This window comes from Triturus cristatus, chromosome 12, assembly GCF_964204655.1.
Source record: "Triturus cristatus chromosome 12, aTriCri1.1, whole genome shotgun sequence".
Classification (NCBI taxonomy): Eukaryota; Metazoa; Chordata; class Amphibia; order Caudata; family Salamandridae; genus Triturus; species Triturus cristatus.
This window is the reverse complement of record NC_140595.1, coordinates 267,714,285-267,732,115: the sequence shown is the minus strand read 5'-3', so window position 1 is coordinate 267,732,115 and position 17,831 is coordinate 267,714,285. Positions and strand designations below refer to the sequence as shown.

The 17,831-nt window shown below is 47.0% G+C and overlaps 1 protein-coding gene across 8 annotated transcripts in view; it reads right to left on the bottom strand.

The window, feature by feature from the left end:
* LOC146775830 (uncharacterized) overlaps positions 1-17,831 on the bottom strand; it is a 1,003,909-nt gene that overhangs the window by 51,067 nt on the left and 935,011 nt on the right. For 6 of the 8 annotated variants that reach the window (XM_085637695.1, XM_085637696.1, XM_085637700.1 and 3 more), the window contains one exon: positions 9,792-10,460. In XM_085637695.1, coding sequence (XP_085493821.1) covers positions 9,792-10,460 — 669 coding nt within the window. The remainder of the gene's footprint in view (positions 1-9,791; positions 10,461-17,831) is intronic. The other 2 variants (XM_085637697.1, XM_085637698.1) reach the window with 1 other exon arrangement.

The following is a 17,831-nucleotide window of genomic DNA, read 5'->3' as shown; positions in this document are numbered from 1 at the left end:
CCAAACAGAGATGGGACAAGAAAGGGGCGGGAGCCACTGTTCCAGAACAACCGAAGTCATGCGGGTACTGTGGGGGTATGCCACATGCCGCGGCCGAATGCCCTGCACACGAGGGAAGAGATGCTCCGGGTGCGGTCGTTTCAATCACTTCGAGAAGGTGTGTCGGTCAAAAAGGTAACGCAAACCGCGCCAAGTGGTGAACACCGTTGAGGAAAGAGAGCCGGCGGCCAGCGACATGGATGATGATGGCGAAGAAGAGAGAGTGGTGCATAGGATCCACATGATCGGCACCGCAACGCGCAAGATACGACGACTCCCGCAGTGCAACGTCCAGGTGGACTCGCAAGAAATCACCGCAGTTGTTGATACTGGAGCCAGTATTAACATCATGGCTGCCACCCTATACAGCACAATGCACCCGAAACCCGCTCTACACCCGTCCACAATAACGGTGTTTGCGTATGGTCAAGAAGCACCACTGAAAGTGTGCGGAAGGCTCAAGACAACAATATCTCACGGCACACGGTCAGTCACGTCCAATATCTATGTCACGGAGGATGGCCAGGGCATGCTCCTGGGCTGCCGGGCAGCCGAAGACCTAGGGGTAGTGACTTTTGCGTTCCGGGTGCACCAAGAGTCCATGCACAACATACTGGAGGAGTTTGAAGAAGTATTCCAAGGGATCGGAAAGTTCCGTGGCAAAGAGATCCACCTGCACATAGACTCCACCGTCCAGCCAGTGGCACTGCGACACCGGAGGATAGCGTTCCACCTCAGACCACTGGTGGAGGAAGAACTGAAGAAGCTCGAGGCGGCTGGAATAATCGAAAAGGTATCTGGACCCACCCCGTGGGTGTCTCCCATAGTGGTGGCCAGGAAGCCTAAGCAACCCGGTGCAGTTAGGATATGCGTGGACATGCGGCTCCCCAATGTCGCAATCAAGAGGGAGCGCCACATCACTCCCACCATTGACGACCTCATCGGGGAAATGGCGGGTGCCAGGTGGTTCTCGAAGTTGGATCTCCGGTCAGGGTACCACCAACTGGTGTTGGATGAAGCCTCCCGAAATATTACCACGTTTTCAACACATGTCGAACTCAGGCGGTACACCCGTTTGAGCTTCGGAGTATCGAGTGCCGCCGAGGTGTTTCAGAATGTAGTTCAGGAACTTATCGCAGGGATCCCTGGAGCCATCAACGTCAGCGATGACATCATGGTCCACGCTAAGACGGTCCCAGAACACAATGAGCGTCTATTTCAAGTGCTACGCCGGATTCGAGAGGCCGGCCTCACGCTGCATCGCGAGAAGTGCGAGTTCCTGTGCAACAAACTGCAGTTCTTCGGGTACACTTTCTCGGCGGAGGGAGTGAACCCCGATCCCGACAAGGTAAAGGACATTAAAGAGGCGGCTGCCCCCACGAACATCACCGAAGTTCGCAGCTTTCTAGGAATGGTAAACTACTGTGGACGATTTATCAAAGACCTGGCCAACCTAACAGCTCCACTGAGAGAACTGACAAAGGAGTCCACCCCGTGGACGTGGGGCAGCGAGCAGGCTCGGGCGTTTTACAAAATCAAGGTGGCGCTCTCAGAGGCAACAACGCTCGCATTCTTTGACCCCGCCAAGCTCACGTTGATTGCTGTGGATGCTGGTCTAGTCGGACTGGGTGCTATTCTCCTACAGCGGAAGACGCCTCAAGATGAGTGGGCTCCAGTCGCATTCGCCAGCCGGTCACTAACTGAGACGGAGCAAAGGTACTCCCAGATAGAGAAAGAGGCAATTGCAATTCACTGGGGATGTCATCATTTCCATTTGTATGTGTATGGGAAACCGTTTGTGGTGTCAACCGACCACAAACCCCTAGTATCGCTTTTCTCAGGCACCTCTACGAAACCGCCGCCGCGAATTGAGAAGTGGATGCTCCAGTTGCAAAATTACAACTGCAAGATAGAATACCGGCCTGGGGCAAGGAACCCGGCTGATTACCTCTCTCGCCACCCTCGGAAGGCCACTCCCCAGGAAATGGAAGAAGCCGCAGACACCGAAGAGTATGTCAGGTGTGTCACAGCTCGATCGTGCTCCATACCGGTATCCATGAACAGTCTCCAACATGCCACCAGCCAGGACGAATGTCTGCAGAGGGCCAAGCGAGCCGTCCAGAACAATAGTTGGACCCGAGCAAAAGAAGAGTGGAAGAGCCTGACGCCCATGGCGCAAAGAATAATGGATGGCCTGTACCATGTGAGGGATGAACTGACAGAAGACAACACGGGATGCCTGCTGAGGGGGCACAGACTTGTCATCCCGATGTCGCTAACTCAGAGGATGGTAGACTTAGTTTTCACCATGCCTTGATGGCCTACATGGGCTAAGTCGAGACTGCGCCCAAAAGTGTGGTTCCCCCTCATGGATGAGATGGTAGAAACAGCCGTTCGTGCCTGTCCTGCCTGTCAGGTCACAGGAGAAGCACCCAGGCCTGCCCCCATCGTTGTGGAACCTCGGCCGAGAGTTCCGTGGGCCCAAATAAGTGTAGATTTTGGGAGCCTGCCGGACGGACGACATACTCTAGTTGCCGTTGATGACCACTCGAAGTATCCCGAAGTGGAAATACTGTCGGCACTCAGTGCCAGCGAGGTGATTCCCAAGCTAGAGAAAATAATGGCCACCCATGGACTGGTGAAAGAGATCCGGACAGACAATGGGTCACCCTTCCAGAGTCAGGAGTTCGCCCTTGCGCCCCATGGGAACAGTCCAGCCCGAACTGCCAGGCCAGGTCCTCACTGGACTGGAAGCAAGCACCCTATGGCCGGTTTCAGGCTTTCTGCCCTCATCAGCCAGGATAGCTTGACTCCAGTGCCATCATTTGTTTGCATAGCATGTTTCACCCTAAGTGGGATGGGTATGCCCAGACGTGGGTCCCTTGCTCACTGTGCCACTGGATTCAAGCTAGCTTGGCTGATGAAGGGTAATACCCAGAAACCAGTCCCAGGATGCTCATTTCTGGGCAAGGGAGGATCTGGCTTGGCAGTTCGGTCTGGACTGTTCCCATGAGGCACAGGGTCAGGACTGATTTGCATATGGGTGGGTCTAAACTGGGGTGGAATGGTGAGCAAAAGAACAATGGATTTAAGCCAGATCTCTTGACCGGGGGTGAATGTATGATTTATTCAGCAATCCGTCCATAATTTGTTTGCGTAGCACTTTTCACCCTAAGTGGGATGGGTATGCCCAGACGTCGGTCCCTTGCTCACTGTGCCACTGGATTCAAGCTAGCTTGGCTGATGAAGGGTAATACCCAGAAACCGGTCCTAGTATGCTTGTTTTTGGTCCAGGGAGGACCTGGCTTGGCAGTTCGGTCTGGACTGTTCCCATGAGGCACAGGGTCAAGACTGATTTGCATATGGCTGGATCTAAACTGGGGTGGCATGGTGAGCAAAAGAAAAATGGATTTAACTCAGATCTCTTGAGTGGGGGTGACAGCATTCCATCCATCATTTGTTTGCGTAACGTGTGTTTAGAGCTGAAATAACCAGCCTTTGAGCCCTACAACAATTAGGTGCCAGCATCATTCGGCTGAATGCAGTGACATTCCTGTCAGGGTCTTCCGTCTAAAAAGCCATGCATGACTAAGGTACTTTGCCACACAACACGCAAAGAGAGGTCTGGGATCTGACCTAAGGATGCGCAGGGTGACCCGATAGTCCTGTGTGCCCAGTTGCCGACAGATCGGTTTTAGCCACTTGGCCCTCGTAGTGTTGTATGCCGTGCAAGCAAACAGAACGTGGGCAACACTTTCTATTGGGGCCCTGCAAGATGGCAGTCCTTTCGTGTTTGATTACATGGATGCCATTTTGCGGTTGTCTTGCTGACAGGAAGCGTGCCGAACCTAAAATGGATGTATAACATCCTATCCCAAGGGATCTGAATTATATCTAAAAAGGACTCTAACAGCAGAATTGTATCTCCATACAGACCACATACTTAAATCTGCCCACATTTGCTTTATAGGTTTCTTGTTGTTCCACCCATACCCAATACAAACGTTTGAGCTCTTCTTTCCTCGGGGGGTCCTGCTTGTCCCAATGCACTTGAAGCCCCAATACTGACATAATTTTCCTAACGTTGGCGATCCAACCTATTTCATTGCCGGTGTCTATCCGTATAACCTCTGTGAGGACTTCAGCGTAAGGAAGGAGCTCTGGGGTCCGCCTGATACGAGCCCAATAAAGCAACAGGCGCAACCATGCTATGTCGCCAATCGATCGCCTACCTATATTAAGCATTAGGGGGGTAAGGGGGATGCTTTGGGGCAACATCACTAAATCCCTATATAAGTTATACTCAGATCTACAAAGATCATGAGCCTTATCGAATCCTCATAGCTCTGCTCTGTACAGTGCTGTACTGTCTGCTTTGGCGTCATAAACCTGGAGGGCTGGGGCTACCGGTCTGCCATGAGAGGAACGGTGTTCCCTCCCAAATGCTCCCGCTACCCCCTTATGCCCCATCAGCCTCTTTGCTAGGTGGGGCTTCCATGACATTTTGTCAGAGATACTCAAAAGTGCCGACTCTTTCCAGAGATGTCCCACCTAGCAAAGGGTTGCCTTTATAGGACTAGTGAGGATTGAAGGCCATAAATGTGGTTTTTAAGGTGTTAATAACCAGCCCCCAATTGTCGCAAAAGAGTTGGAACCTGGTGAGTAGTCCCTGCAACCCTGCTGGGGTCTTAGACACCAGCAGGATGTCATCTGCGTACAAAAAGGGTCGGTACCTTATCAACCATGCCCCCCCCCCTCCCCCCCCCCCCCCCCCAGGGTTGGTGGGCCTGCTGGGTCTTCTTGCAGAAAGCTGACTACGCCATTCATATAGAGAATAGAGTGAGAGCCAAAACACAACCCTGCCGGACTCCCCTATTGACCTTGCGCCCCCCATCTAACCTGGGCATAGTTCTCTTTGTGTAGCCGGACCAGCAGGTTGAGAATAAATGGTGGGATGCCCATATCTTTAAGTGTGAGCCACAATTTGCTCCTAGGGACTAGGTCAAAGGTCGAAACACGCAAGATAAAGACTGCCCTTGCCGATCACCACTACTTTCCAATAGATATGTAGTAACCGAACACCTGGTCGATTGTTCCTGTCCTAGCCCTAAAGCTGGCCTGGTACTGCGAAAGGATAGCATCGTCATCTGCCCATAGCTATATCCTCTGCAGAAGAACTCTACTGAAGACCTTCTGCAGGGCATCTATCACACTAATGAGCTTGTAGTTTGAGAGGTCGTCTCTGGCTCCTTTTTTGTAAATCGGGACGACCTTTGCGTCCTTCCAAGACCCAGCAACTGGTGCCACGCTGACAATAGCATTTGCCAAAAGGAGAATATAACGTGCCCAATTTGGAGTGTCTGCAAGAAATAGGTCACCTGGTAAGCCGTGAGGTCCTGCTGCATTAGACGGCACTATTCTACCTATTGCGGTCTCTATTTCGGCCAGGTCAAAAAGCTCATCATTCTTGTGGTGCCCATAAAATACATCTAGCTCCACAGGGGGTATGGCCTTGAGAGTTGAATAAAGCCTCCGAAAATGGTCATACCATCCCTGGCCTGTGATGTGGTTGGGGGGCAAGTATGCTCCTGACTTACTACCCCATGTAACTAGAGTCCAGAATAACTTGACGTCCTTTGCTGAGCTTGCTTCCTTAAGTTGCTGCCAGCGGGATTCATCCCATGCTATCTTTGCCTGGTACAGAGCAGCTCTGTAGCCCTTCCTGGTAGCTTTGATCAGGGGGGCAATTCTTATCTTTGATTGCTGCGGCTAAGAGTAATAGTTCGTGCCTACAATCTTTTGTGTACCACGAATAGGGCCCTTTGATGGCATGCTAGGCTTATTGTCTAACTTAGGAGCTATAAAATGTACATTAAGTCGGTCGATAGTACGGCAGTGAACCTTAGCGACATCAGCCAGCTCTCTTGCGCTAGTGGCTACGGCCTGGTGTTAAAATGTGCCTACAGCCAGGTAGTGTCGTATACCTAGAATCTTGGATTCTTGCAAGGCCATTTTAAAAATCTATTGAACTTCGAGGGGACGATCTCTCTAGTGGAAGTCAGGGGTAAGCTGCTCACAGGATAGTAGTGGTCTTCCCACAGAGGGTTGGTACTTAGCAGAGAGGATTGTGATCACTCTCTGTAGTGGTGCCCACACTCATATTGATCAAATCTCCCCAGAGCCTTACATCGAGGAGTATATAGTCAATGCGGGACGGGCATCTAGCTCTATTATACGTGTTTGCACCCTGTCTGCCTGAGGGTGTTCTGCCATTAGCTGCCCTCAAACCAAACTCTACGATAAGGGCATTCAGTTGGAGCGCCGTCTGCGTCCATCTTTTGACTGATGGTAGGTTAAGTGAGGGGACGGCTCATTTAGTGTTGTCATCCTTGATTCCCAACAGATCTTCTTTATCCAGTGGTTCGAAAGTGCAGTTAAAATCTCCTGCTACCACTGCTCTAGAGTGGGGTGAACAGATAGCTAGGGTCTCTTCCAGTGCAGAAATGGTAGGTGATGGTCTGTCCCCTTTGGTCCCCCTTGCGTAGACATTAAACAGATAGATTATGACTCCCCTCCTGGGTCCCCAAATGCTGACCTCCAAGATATCAGGGCTGGAGCTTGAAAAACAGGTAATTCGACAGCCCAGAGCGATATTCACCCAGATGATCAGTCCCCCTGATGTCTCCCTGTGGTTGTTGGAGGTGAGCAGAAGGAAACAAAACCTGATTTGTGTAAGGGAACCAAACTCCAGGCCTCCTGAAAGATACAGATGTCAAAACCTTCAATTAGGCTGTTCCATTGAGGGATTAACATATTGCTGCTTAGCCCAGCCACATTCCACTATATCAATCTCAGCTGTTGATGAGATGTAGGGCCATGTGCAGCATTTCGAGTAGGAGTGCGGTAACTAACTGGGACCTGTGTAAATGCTTGGATATTTAGACACGTGGAAAGATCTTCACCCGCCGCCTGCCAAGTGTTAATGAGAGAGCTGCTGATTTCTCTAACCCCCCCCCGGGAGCTATCTTCCTTTGGTTTTGCGGACTGTGCTCCAACCAGAGTACTAGGAGGGCTAGCTGTACAGTTAGGGGAGGTAGTACATAATCCAGGATGCCACAGAGCTCCACTCAGTCGTTGACCTCTAGGGTGGAGCCACCAGCTAAATGAATAAGTGATTGGGGGCAGATTGTCTGCTCTGGTCACAAGATATAACGCGCTTAAACTGGATTGAAGAGGCTTCAGGGGGACAGGTTTGAAATTCCAGGGCAAGGAGGTTCTCTGCCAGATCAGACCCTTTAAGGGTGAGTTTGATGCAATCAAAAGGTTGGGCGGGAAGAGAACACCTCCAAGCCCTAGTAATGTCGTCTCGGATTACTGAGCGACAACCCCTGACGTTGAGGAACCAATGGATCACTTTGTTGGTCAAAGAGTCTTCGCCCTCATACCCCTTCTTTCTATCGAGTTTAGGAACATTGGAACATTGACCATATACATTTTCGGGGCATGTAATACGTGTAAAGTGGCTGGATGGGTAGGCTGGTGTTGGCCGTGGCATAGCAGTTGCTGACCCTGGGATAAGAGGGAGGGTCTAGGGTTGTTAAGGGGATCCTGCACAGCCACTATATTATGAGGATTATTAGTTCGATTTGCGGTAGATTCAAGTGAAGCTGGACTGTGAGCCAGGGTAGCGGGTGGGCTGGGTCGGGCCGTAAGAGACGGTACCCCTACCATGACGTACAGTAATTACGAGGCGGCTTCAAGTGAGTTCCTAACACAGGAGCGCCTTACTGTTGGGGGGGGGGGGGGGAGCGGTTCTGCAATAGTGTTTTGACTAAGGTGCTTAAGCCTTCGATCATGGATATTCCTGCCCTAAGCATATTTTTAAGTTGGTGCGTGCCCTGGGGTTCTGAATTAAATGCTAGTGTAATCGAGGCAATGGATGCAAGAGGGGGCTAGGGAGTGTCTTCCTTAGGGTCATCAGACAGGTCCAGTAGGGGAGTGAACCTGTTTGCGCAAGGAATAGTGGATTCTGGCTTTGCGGTGTTGTTACTAGAGGTGTTATGGGGGTGAGCAGGCCCTCGCAGTATCTAATAGTGCCTCCTGGTTAGGTAAGGGGGTCCCTTTAAGGTGAGGTGAGGAAATTGGCCGGAAATGGTGTGCGTGGCAGCGGCTGGTTCATCCACTAAGATGTCTTCACACTCCCTAATCAGGCTGTCAATGCGTTCAAGAATGCAATTGCTACCTGGATGTTTCATTGATTTTCTGACCTTTTTCCCTTTCCCGACTTGTTCACCACCATTACCCTCCATGGTTTTCCTCTTCCCCATCCTGCGCACCCCAGGGCTCGCGGACCAACGTGGATCTAGACCCAGCGAGTAATTGTACTAAAGCACTTGTTTCATTATTATTATTACTAAGGTCAGCCTGCATGGTTGCACAGTTAGCATACACTTCGCAAACCACAGCCCGGTCGCTAAATAGCAAAACAATTATATCTGGGTGATAAGATTAGTTCTACAGGCTATTCAAATGGTATGTGCCAAGTGGCTTTTATGCACACTAATTGGGCCAGTTGTAGGGCCGAGAGGGGAACTGTCACAGGGAGATGATAAGCTTACAGCAATGGCGGCAGCGGCCAGAGACAGGGTAGAAGTCAACAGGCTCCTGTCAGGGGCTCAAATCAGTTACATAAGGTACCTTGGCAGGCAGTCGAGCAGTGATATGCAAACAGTACCCAGACAGTCCCAGATCGCTTGTGATCAGTGAGGTCCAGATCGCTTTCTGCGCAGGGCCAACAGGAAAATAAAGAGGAAAACGGACACAGTACCTCAAGGCGCAGGTGACAACCAACTATGTAGTCCGGCGGCCAGACGTAAGACGGGTGGCCCTGCCCTGCCTCTTTCTGGCTGGTACACGGGCCCGCCCTTGGCCCTGGCTTCGCCCGGGCGCGGGACGCGTGAGTCAGGTGCAGTGGGAGCTCTCGAGTTGATTTCTGCGCTCCCGGGCGCAGAAAGCAGCATCAGGGGTGCGAGGGAGCCTGGGGAATGGAGTCCCTGTTCCTGGCTCTCACCCCGATGTGGCCAAAAGACCGTTCTTTATTCAGTTCAAGCAAAGGCCATGGAAGTCAGTGGTGTGCCCTACAAGGGACTACGCTTTTTAGAACCATATAGTTAGGAGATGAAATTGGCCTCGGTCTAATCATATTTAACCAATAAAATAAAAATAAAATATAACTGGTACTTTTTGAACTGATCTATCTCTCATCTGTGCGTCCCACAAGGGGTGGTCAGAATGAGGTATAAGGGGTGTAGGGAGAGAAAACAAGTAAGTAAAATGCCAAACAAGGCATTGATTAGATCAAACTTACCATTAATTGCAAGTGTCATTGGTTTCTGTACTCCAAGCAGTCATCCAGCTACAGTGATGTTAAAGCTTGAAATACAGCATTACAAATAAGAACTGCAAGGCCTCAGGCATATGCCTCAAGAGCTACAAGTTGTTTCCATGTCATAAGCACCTCTTTCAAGTCAGTCTAACATGTCTGCTCACACAACAAACACTAAATTAAGAACTAGGAACATAAAGCTTGAGTAAATGTTCTAAATCATCTGGTAAATAGGATACATTATTGGATAAATGCGTCCAGGCTATAAATATTTGAAGTATTTTTACATAGCAATAACTCGACAACAGTAGAACGATGGTTAGAAATGTACATTATTAAACAGCACTAGCAACAGGTTGAACACTACCTCTCAATTCATACATGCGTGGTCCACGATCGTGTTCTACCGGCACCCCTTGGTTATTCTTGGGAAAACAAGACTTTCTGGCGGACACATACTTGTGACCTCTGGCATCAACAGCAATTAGGAATTCATCCTTGTTGAACTCCCGCAGCTTCTCTCTGCCCCTGCTGCACAGATGAAGCATCACATCGATGAAGACCTTATGCTGGAGACCAGCTGGTGTGTTGATGTTGCAGCTATAGTACAGTTTTTTGAAGTCGTCTTTAGTTAAGGGTTCTTTGTGCTGAACGTCAGCCCAGCCTTCACTTTTCATCCTGGCAAACATTGCGGCCATAGTGGTGTTTGCATCCCGGAATGCTGGATCATGAATGATATCAAAACCTTTTAACTGGGCAAAATGCCTTTGGAGGCCATATCGGAAGGAGGTAATTGATTTCTTTGCATAGTAGTCCCCATTTGGTTTACGCATTCCAGCATAAAACATACAAAGGAGGCGATTCAACTGATTTTTGTTGTACTGCTCCACTAGTCTTAAATCCAGGTGGCGGGCACTGAGGTAATATTTAAATATCGCCAAAGAGGTTTTGATGAGTATTTGGGTGTTTTTGGCATCTTCAGTGGGAAGCCGTTCACTTCCAAGCTTCAGTGGTAAGCTTGTTCCTGACACTATCCCTTGAAGGAAAGGAATAAGAGCAAATCAGAAGTCAATGCATAAACTGGTCAAACTTGAATTGTATACAATTTAAAGAATTACTGGCGGAGCAAAGATCTAGCTACAACTAATCACTCACTAGCAGACACAAAAGGAAAGACAACAGTTTGCCTTAGCACTTGGTTTGTGGGCAACAACTCAAATTCAACAAGCATTTGCAATGGAATAGATCTCGCATTGCTGAAAGTTTGAGGTATTGCCATTGCAAATAATAATGCAAGCTAATAGCTCAAACTTTCAATGATGCAAGACCTATTGCATTACAAATGGCTTGAGTAGTGAGCCAGACACTAGCACTGCATGTCTGGGTGTAGTACGGCAAGCTGCTCCTAGAAGTCCCAAGTGAGCCAGGCACCAGCACTGCATGTTTCAGTGTAGTACCACAAGCTGCTTCTAGATGTCTCTAGGGAGCCAGGAATCAGCACTGCATGTCTAGGTGCAGTACCGCAAGCTGCTCCTAGAGGTGTCTAGTGAGCCAGGCACCAGGACTGCATGGTGCAGAAAGGCAAGCTGCTATATAATAAGTTGTCTGTAAGCAGCACCGCACACCGCCTGTGCCCCACTTTATAATGCTGGTTCTTTTTATCAGAGTTATAGCACAATGTCCATAATGGGTGCGTCGTGCTGAGTTAGTAAAAGACACATTATGAGTTTAAAGAGCATTATGACGATACAATGAAAACGGCTTTTCCTCTGCAGCATCTTTTAGTTTTGATTGCTTTTGGTGCGAATTGCATTGTAAATGTATTTACATTGTTGTAGTGTACTCTTGTTTGAATGTTAACTATTTTGTTAAGTTTGCTGACTTTGAATTGGGCAACCTGGAGAGGGGGGAGGGGGGGTGGGAAGACGGGGAACAATGGTACACGGAGGAAGCGTCTGCAGATTTCAACACTGTGGTCGCTTCAGGAACCCTGACATTGGCAACTATGCAGCGGGGGTTTGAGGGGGGAGGAACATATTTAAAAGTTATAGTGCAAACTCCATAAAGTGTGAGTTGCGCTGAGTTAGTAAAATAAGAAAGGAGGAGCGGCAAAGAGTATGGCACGCTGCGCATACCTGCGTGACCGCCACGCTGGTTAAAAAGAGAGAGTATCTGCAGGCAGGACACAGTAATTTAAGAAAATAGTGCTCACAGGCTATAATTAACACATGTAGCAAAATAACACATGTAACAATTGCAGCCCACATGGGAGGTTACAATAAGAGAAAAGGCGGTACTACAGAGGGACTACTGAGCCTATTTACCAATGAAAAGCCACTATTTACAAAAGACAGTAACACCTGCCAATTAAAATTATGGGGTTCGCAATAGGGGAGAGGTTTTACTGATGTAGGGGTATCACGAGGTATTAGTTTAACAGTATTGGGATGGGGAAGGACAGTACCGTATAGGAGTTTGGTTGAATCACAATAGTTTGTGTATTAGACATCTTAGAAGTGAGTTTGGGCTAGAAGGGTTTGAGTAAGGTGGGTGTTAGGATGTGTACTTGGTTAGTGCACAAGAGTTTTTTTAAGATCAGAGTGGGGGACTCTTAATGTGTGATGTGGGTGTCGGGCATGATCGTTGGGACACTGTACAAATATAGCTTTCTATATGCTAAACTGTCAGGTGAATAGTCTCTTTTATCTGTTCTAGAGACCCCTGATGAAGAGCCGTATGGCTTGAAATGCATTGGGTATGATCTTATGAACCTATTCCGTTGTATGATTGACCCGGACGTGTCACTGTTAAAAAGCCTGGATGGGCATGCAGTAGGCATGAGAAAAGTTTAATAAAGATTCTTGGTGAAATCCCACTGTCTCCGCAGTGATTTAAAACATGAGGATAATTGAAGAAACAAGGAATTATGAAAATATTGGTGTCACATGGTCAAAATGGACTACTCAGTAATAAGTGGTTTATGTTGCAAACATTCCGCACAACGCAGTGTGACAATTGGGTGCATGAGCAACGTGCCTTTTCGGAACTTTTATATCCTGAATACAGCATGTCTCATCCTGCAACTGTGAGGCCTCCAAATACCTCCAGCCTTCAACAAATTGCCAATGAACTCCCTTGGAGTAGAGGAGCTACTCCCCTGAAGCCTACAGGCACCGAACCAGCAGAGTCCGGTTTACTGATCTGCTGCTACCCGGCAACTCCGACACAGCAACAAAGCAAGACATGATACACCAGCTCCAGAAGTCAGATATGTCACCATGTGAGAGGGCACTAGGACTTAACGGAGCTGTGCCATAGCATTACCTGGGATACCAGACTCACTGCAACCTACACCGAGACGAAAAGTCCATTACAGACGCCAACTGCCCAGGAAGCAGATAATCGTCGAGGGAGGTTAAGACCCCTGAGACTAACTCTGTGAGTGGCCTAGCTGTCCCGGAATCATTCCTGGAACCTGCCTGCCCCCTGACCACGAAGACCATCTCGATGCGCGACGCCCGGCTGATCTATCAGCTCTGCGGCCAGCCTGTGTACAGACGAACCAGTTGTGCCCCCGTGGCACAACTGTGAATTATTTTGCGAGCTTTGAAAATTCATATCTTAAAAATTACTTACCTTATAACAAAGTTCATGGTCTGAAAACCTATGAAAAAATCTGTTATTTTTGCTAATTTGTCTCGGATTTATTCTTGAGTGTGTATCTCATTTACTGCCTCTTTAAGTACAGCAACTGCTTAGCACAACCCTCTGATAAGCCTAACTGCTCACCCACATTACCAACAATACATTGTTAGTATTATCTACTTTTCCCTCTGTAAACCAATCTGGGCCTCACTGGACTCTCTATACAGTGTACTTTGTTTTAGTACAGCATATAGAGAGCCTAGAGAGCCAGCTTTGTTCCTTTTTTGACAATTTCGTCTGTATTTATCCAGATTTATTTTTTGCTAATTTTATCTGTATTATCCATATTTATTTTGGGTTTTGCGAAAAAATTAAGCTGAAATTAGTATATTTCCACAGTTATTTAACCAATAAACATGCAATCAAGCTTGAATCCCTACCAGGTTTCAATGCTGTGAAAACCCACAGAAGATAAATCAATGCACCTATATGAAAATATGCACATTTCAGTATCAACCTTGTGCATATCTACTGGCGTTAAAGACTCTTTACTAAAATTCCTTCCTTTTATATTCCCTTACCTATCAATTCACAGAGCCATTGGTCTGACAGTCATGGCAGACAGTATTTAGATTCACTCGAAAAGCAATGCAATTTCCTTTTTTATACACATTTATAAATAAATAGCAAAAATAAAATAAAGGTTTTATGTCAATATTTATCTGTAAAAATCAGTAAAAATGGAAAACAGGAAGCCTTATTATAAGTGTGCAAAATCACAATTTCTACATCAGTGTAGGCTACTTTCAAATTTTTAAAATTCATATCATGTACTCATCCTAAAGCTAGTACAAAATTTGCATATAGACAAAATTTGAAATCTTTGGTCTATTACTGCATCATTAATGTTTTTCATAGACCATGCTGTCGAACATTACAAGTGACTTCCTTTTAACTATAGCGCACATAATGAAAGTAGTAACGTCGTGGTCAATAATGTCTGTGTCAAGATTACATAAAAAGTTGAAAGCTTCCTGACGTAATAAAAATCTCCATGGTACCAACAGTGGGCATAGAAAGCACTTTCTAGTATCACTGTAAAATTTACAAAACAGAGTAAAGTGCATTGTATAGCTTTCATGTCGCAAAGACACTTTGGTAAATTTTTGGTCCATGCCTCTCTTTTTGGGATTGCAACAAGATGCAAAATGCACCCCCATAATCTTGTGGATAGAATCTCCTCTGTACATCTGTTACCTTTACCAAGTACCCTTGCAAACCCTGATGTACAGGGCCTTCCATATATTAGAGTATAGTTACTTTTTTAATTTCTTTATTTTCTCTCTCTAGATCTCGTTTGTTAGCAAAGATCATTTGCAGTCATTAGTTCCTTCCCTAGTGAATTTTGCTCCTGCTTTACTCCAGATATTTTACCACCCAATTATAGTGCACTGATCAATTTGGTCTTCAAGATAGATTGCATCCAGTTTTTTACGTGTAATGTAGATTCGTACTGAACGGGGAACAGCCAGGAGTCTGCACAGAAATGGATTTTCCTGTAATTGCAACGTGGGGTACCCTGCCATGCCCCAGAATGTTGCCCCATCGGTAGCCGTGGTAATACATTTACTCCTATACAGCTGCAACATCTCACGTACTTGCTTATTTCCTGTTTTTGTGTCGGATCTAAACATAGCCTCTATCGTCCTTTTGAATTTAAGATTTGCTAGACCTATATGGGTTCCCCAGGATCCAGATTATGAGTAAAGTATTCCAAGGTAAGAAAAATTATGAACTTCTTCCAATTTATGGCCCCTCACAATATGGACTTTAATCTTCGCTTTCCCCTTTCCATACACCATGGTGAAAGTTTTTCCACATTTAATTTGAAAACTTTCTGCTCCATATATGTGTATGTGACAAAGCCATTAATCAGCTGTTGTAGACCCTATGCGGTTCTGGATATCAAAACCACATCATCAGCATATAGGAGCCTGGGTGTGGGGCGGGAACCTACTCCGGGTGAATCAGTGTGTATTTCTTGCAGCTTCCAGTCAACCCCATTTATACAGAAAGTAAAAAGGACGCAACCATGCCTTATACCTCTGGCGATCCTAAAGCTTAGGGTACATTCTCCCTCTATCCTATATCTTACTGGGCCCGTCACCGAGGCATACATCTGGGACAGGTATGATGCAATGTCTTCTCGGTTGCCCAATTCGATCTTCTACAAATTTAGTGTGGTTGACCAAATCAAAAGTGCTGCTTAGATCAGCGAAGAGATAGATATGTACCTGCTTGGCTACTGTGTATTTGGAAATTAGGAGAGATGTAGATTGGTGCACCTCTCCAGTGTACCAATATCTTTCGTAAAACCATTCTGAGAGTCTGTTAACACACGTTTGTTTTGCTACCCAGGTATCTAATCTATCCAAAATGATTATCCTCATTATTTTGGCAGGTAAATCCAAAAGCAATATCGGGCAGTAGCACTTGGCGTCTCCCCTGCCCCCTTTTTAGGTTGAGCCTGGGCAGCGCATGCGCTGCTCTGAGTGGCATGCTGTATTCGTGTATGGACTTTAAGATCCACCCACTCTCCACCCATATTTTTCTTTGGGTTGGGTCATTATCCTTTGTAAATGCTGCCTTCGGATTCGTCAATAGGCTTCTTAGTCCCCCCTTAGTACCGCCATGTCTTCATTTGTAACCTCCCATGAGGACTGGCCCTTTTACTTCTGTTGTTACACTGTATGTCTTATTTAGTCTATAAGCACTATTTTCTTTAACCCCGGGTGCCGTGTGCTCATGACGGAGTGGTTCCGTCATGCCGCGGCCGTTGGCCGCCGCTCCTCCCACGCTGCGCTGATTCCCCGCCTGTGCGGGCGATTAGCTCAGTGGGCGGAGTCATGACGGAACCACTCCGTCATGAGCACAGCTCAACCGTGGCTCATGACGGAGTGGCTCCGTCATGAGCACAGCGCCACCGCGCTGCCCCCAAACCCCCCCCAGCGCTGCGGCGGAATTCCTGCCGCAGCAAAGGGGTTAATGAGTTTCTTCTACTGCAGGCACGACATGCTTTCCATAAACATTCAGCACGGGATGACACTTTTACTTTTTAAGAAGCCCAGGACAATGCCAGCCACTTCTTTGAAGTAAAATAGGTCTTGCATTTACAAGAGTTTGAGCTATTGGCATTGTAAATGATAATGCCTTTTTTATATGTGCTAATTATCAAAACAGATAAATAAAAGGCATTGGGGCAGATGTATCATCATTGTAGTTTGCAAGTCCTTAATAGCGAATTTTACCGATTCGCTATTAAGGACTCGCAAAATGAAATGTACGTAGGTTTCGCAATATTAATTGCGATTCCTACATAATTCTTAATTGCACATTGTGATTCACAATTAACGAATACATTCACATTCATTCCTATGGGCCTAGAAGCCCATAGGAATGAGTGGGAAGACATTCACAATTTGCGAGTACCCAATAGGTATTCGCGAATTGCGAATGCAATTTCAAGGGTGCAAGGGTGCCAAAAGGACACCCTGTTATACCCCTGAAATAGGGCATGTATGTGCGCCACATGTGCACACACGCATAAGGGCATGTATGAGCGCCACATGGCACTTTGAAAAATACAAAAAAGTGCATTTTTTTAGGAAATTGCAAATTACCACCAACTTGAAGATGGTGGTAATTTGCGATTCCTTAAGGCCAAATCGCAAATGTCGGGTGCTTCTAGAATTGCATTTAAGGAATTGCAATTTGCGAATCCTTAATTGGATTTGCAAAATAGGGAATCGCAAATTTTGCGATGGTCTTTTGGTATGATACATCCGAAAAGGCTTTTTTCCCATTCGCAAACGGGCCAATTCTGAGAATCGGCCCGTTTGTGAACGGGAAAAAGGCTTGATACATCTGACCCATTGTCATTTACGATGCCAATAGCTTAAACCCTCGCAAATGCGAGACCTATTGCATTGCAAATGTTTGTTTATACAAACTATTACTGAGTCAGTCCAAGTGGACGAAATAAAACCATGTGCCGCTGCACTAAACACCTGCATCAAGAGTCATTCCCACAAGACTAAACAAGATTTAAATGCATCCACTGGAACCTCGTCGGTGCCAGGGTCTTTCTTAGTAGAAGACTTTTAAAAGGCAGTTACCCCCTCTTCTAGACTAGCTGCCTATAAACGGAATTACGTCAGGGCTGTATTGTCGTCTTCAGCAGTAGCAGTTTGTTCAGTCTGTGACTTACATATGCTTTCGAATTGGTTTATCTAGTCCAGTAGGGAAGCTAGGGCATCTACTCTTGGGTCTGAGCTATCCTTAAGGAACAGGGAATACATTATTTTCCAAAATAGCATACTATCTTTGGTTCCCACAGCCTGTTCCTGGCTGACCCAAGTCTGTTCTTGCTATTCTTACCTCCTCTGGCTTATTGCCTGTTTATAGTTAAGTCTGAGTGTTTTAACTTCCTCTTTATCCCTTGGGATTCGCTGTAGGCCCTTTTTAGGTCTCGCCTACGCAGCGCTCATGCGCTGCATAGGAGGAGACCTCTTGGAATCAATTAGCTTTTTAGGCCAAAAACATGCACGCTTTGCATTGCTTTCAATGGCAACGCGTGCACGTTTGGCGATTCCTTTGCGGGAGCGAGCTTTGGCAAAATATGTTTATAATTAACTTGCAAACATATGGTGCCCCTGCTCGCTCCCGCAAGGGAAACAGGCGCAGGCCCCCTCCTCTATCCCCT